The 2938-nt window shown below is 60.2% G+C and overlaps 1 protein-coding gene across 1 annotated transcript; it reads left to right on the top strand.

Annotated features, from left to right (window-relative positions):
* Positions 1 to 924: 924 nt before the first annotated feature.
* On the top strand, positions 925 to 2794 carry ALYREF (Aly/REF export factor). Its single transcript, XM_009070467.1, is given in 5 exon segments — positions 925 to 1144; positions 1398 to 1461; positions 1574 to 1629; positions 1632 to 1747; positions 2531 to 2794. Coding segments are annotated over 5 exon segments (471 nt in total). The 3' UTR covers positions 2546 to 2794.
* Positions 2795 to 2938: the final 144 nt, after the last annotated feature.

The raw sequence follows: 2938 nt of genomic DNA, 5'->3' as shown, positions 1-2938 counted from the left end.
TGCCATGGGGTTGATTTGGCAGCAAAGCTGACCCAGTCACTTTGGCCCGCTGGTTACTCCCAGCCCCATCATTTAGTGCTGCCCCAGGTGTGGGATTTGTTTTGTCCCGGTGCTAACCCATCATTATGTGGTTGGAGAGGCTGGAGGGAGCTGTGGCTGTGGAGGAGCTGTGCAGGGTCACTCCCGGTGCTCACTGCTGCTTGCAGGAGCAACTGCCTGGGACTCTGGGGCAGGGCTGGCAGGGCCTCGCTCGCTGCATCTGTCCAGAGTGTCTGCTTGGTGCCCTGTGCCACCCCCTCCCGTGCCATCCCCTCCTGCAGCCCTGCCTAGTGCCCTGTGCCATCCCCTCCTGTACCATCCCCCCACAGCCCTGCTCGGAGTGCTGTGCAGGGCAGTGACACAGGGTGACAGCTGCACTGCCAGGGGCACCCAGGCCGCATGGGACAGCCTGGGTGGGTGTCAGGCTGCAGCGGAGACTTGCCATGGGGAGATGTCCTTGTTGCCTTCCCAAGTAAAGTCAGTGGCTTTGTTGCTGCCTCGTCATTTCCAGCCTTGGTGGCAGCAGAGGACTTTGCTGGCCTCACTTTTTGGGTATGTTCCCACTGGGCACAAGTCCAGCACAGTAGAACTGCCATTGTGGACCCCTGTGCTCACACAACTCCTTCTCTTCCGTGGGATGGATGTCTGGGGTCTGCAGTGTTTTCAGGAGTTGTTCCTTTGACTGGGCATCAGCAAAGCCCCCCAGCTCCTCGGGGTTGGCATCCCTCAGGTGTTCTCCACTGGTTAAGAATGAGCTCCTGCAGGAGGAATCACACAGTCCTGCCTGGTGTTGTGGCAGCTCGGAGGTGCTCCTGAGGGCTGTGCTCCCTCTGGCACTGTCTCTGCTGTCCGTGGCGGTTGGCACTGTATGGGCACTGTCCGAGCATGGGGCTGCAAGCTGTGCTATTGGCAGTGCTGAGGGACAGACACACAGCTCTGCTCTGCCCTCGTCCTCAGGAGCTCTTTGCGGAGTTCGGGACCCTGAAGAAGGCAGCTGTGCACTACGACCGGTCCGGCCGCAGCCTCGGCACGGCAGACGTGCATTTCGAGAGGAAGGCCGACGCACTGAAGGCCATGAAGCAGTACAACGGCGTCCCCTTGGACGGTGAGCCTGCCTGCCTGGGGGGCCTCTCTGTGCCTGGAGCAGCCCATGTGCCCGTGTCCCTCCCGTGTCCATGTCCCCTTGTGCCTGTGTCCACCGTGCCCCTGTGTTCCTCTCATGTGCCCATGTCCCTCCCGTGCCTGTGTCCCTCCTGTGCCTGTTTATGTCCTGTGTCCTTCCCATCCCATGCGTTCCTCCTGTGCCCGTGTCCCCCGTGCCCGTGTCCGTCCCGCTCTCATGACCACTGTCCCTGCAGGACGCCCCATGAACATCCAGCTGGTGACATCACAGATTGACACGCAGAGGAGACCAGCACAGAGGTGAGGGAGCCCCTGTGGAGGCTGAGGGGGCACTGGGCCCCTCCTCGGAGGGCTGTGTGGGCCCTGCTGGGCTCGCTGGGTGCACTAAAGTTGTTGGTTTTTCAACCCACAGTGTAAACAGAGGTGGCATGACCAGAACCCGCGGGGTCTCAGGGGGGTTCGGCGGTGGGGGAGGCGAGGGACTCGTGGCGGGAACAGGGGCAGAGGCAGAGGAGCTGGGAGAACCTCCAAACAGCAGCTCTCCGCAGAAGAACTAGATGCACAGCTGGATGCTTACAATGCCAGGGTGAGTGCTGCTGAGGGGTGTCCTGGGGGGCACTGGAAGCACAGAACCCACGGGAAGGGGAGGGCGTTTTCCAGCCTGAAGCTGAGCTGGGACTTGCCTTTGCTTTCCTGAGCACTTTGTGGCCTGCTGTTGCCAATGGCAAAGGAACAGCTGTGCTCCTGCTGGGCTGGGACAGCTCCTCCACAGCCAGAGCAGCTGCAGGACAAAGCCTGCAGAGCTGATAGGCTGCAGGAATGGGACAGCAGAAAGGAAAATCCCATGTGAGAGGACTGTGTGGGATGCTGCTGGAGAAGGGTGTGATGCTGGTGGCAGAAATGAGCCCCAGTGAGGGGAGCTGTGTGTGGGTCATGGCTTTCAGAGACCCCACTGAGCCTCTGTGCCAGGGCGAAATCCCAGCAGAGCCGAGGGCAGAAGTGGTGCACGGCTGGGATACAGTCAGAGCAAGAGCATGGGAGAAATGGGATGAGCAGGATTCTGGAAGAAGCTGTGGGGCAGTTCCTGGTCCTGCCCAGTGCAGTGAGCTGTGCTGGGTCAGCCATGCCCAGGGCTGGTGGGAGCTCTCAGGCTGTGGGCCAGGCAGGCTGGGGGGGTCAGACCTGCCTGTCCCTGTCTGGCAAGGGCAGAGTAACAGTGGAGGGACAGGTGAGCTGGGGTGCTGAGGGTGCCGTGAGGGTGCTGCGGGTGCCAAGAGTGTACTGTGAGGTGCTGTGGGAGTTGAGGGGGTGCTGTGGGAGCTGTGAGGGTGCCAAGGGGCACCTGCTGACCACTCCCCCACCTCTGCAGATGGACACCAGCTAAAGCGGCGGCGGCATAGGAAGGACTCCGATCTCGCTCCACGGGGCTGCGGCTGTGGCTACTAATACCGAGGATGGGATTTGTTTTACTTTTATGTTCTGGGATAGGTTTTAAACTCCTGTAAAGGTTTTTTTTAATTCCGAGCAGACCTGTTTTGTACCGAGTTATTTTTGGGATAAATTTTTCTGGTGGCCTGTTGGGCCGAGGTGGCTTTTTCACCTTTGCCGTAATAAAATAGAATCGTGTCTAGAGCTGTGCTCACTCCTTCCCTCACCGCACCCGGTCTGCCCCACTCTGTTCCTGCTCTCCGGGAAGCTCTGCCCATGGTCCTTCCCTGTCCCGGTCCTGTTCCCAGTTCTGCTCCGTCCCTGCCCTCCGTTAGCCTCTAGTTGCGAT

The sequence above is a fragment of the Acanthisitta chloris genome, unplaced genomic scaffold (assembly GCF_000695815.1).
Source record: "Acanthisitta chloris isolate BGI_N310 unplaced genomic scaffold, ASM69581v1 scaffold7272, whole genome shotgun sequence".
Taxonomy (NCBI): Eukaryota; Metazoa; Chordata; class Aves; order Passeriformes; family Acanthisittidae; genus Acanthisitta; species Acanthisitta chloris.
The sequence above is the reverse complement of the archived record's forward strand: the minus strand, read 5'-3'. Positions and strand labels throughout refer to the sequence as shown.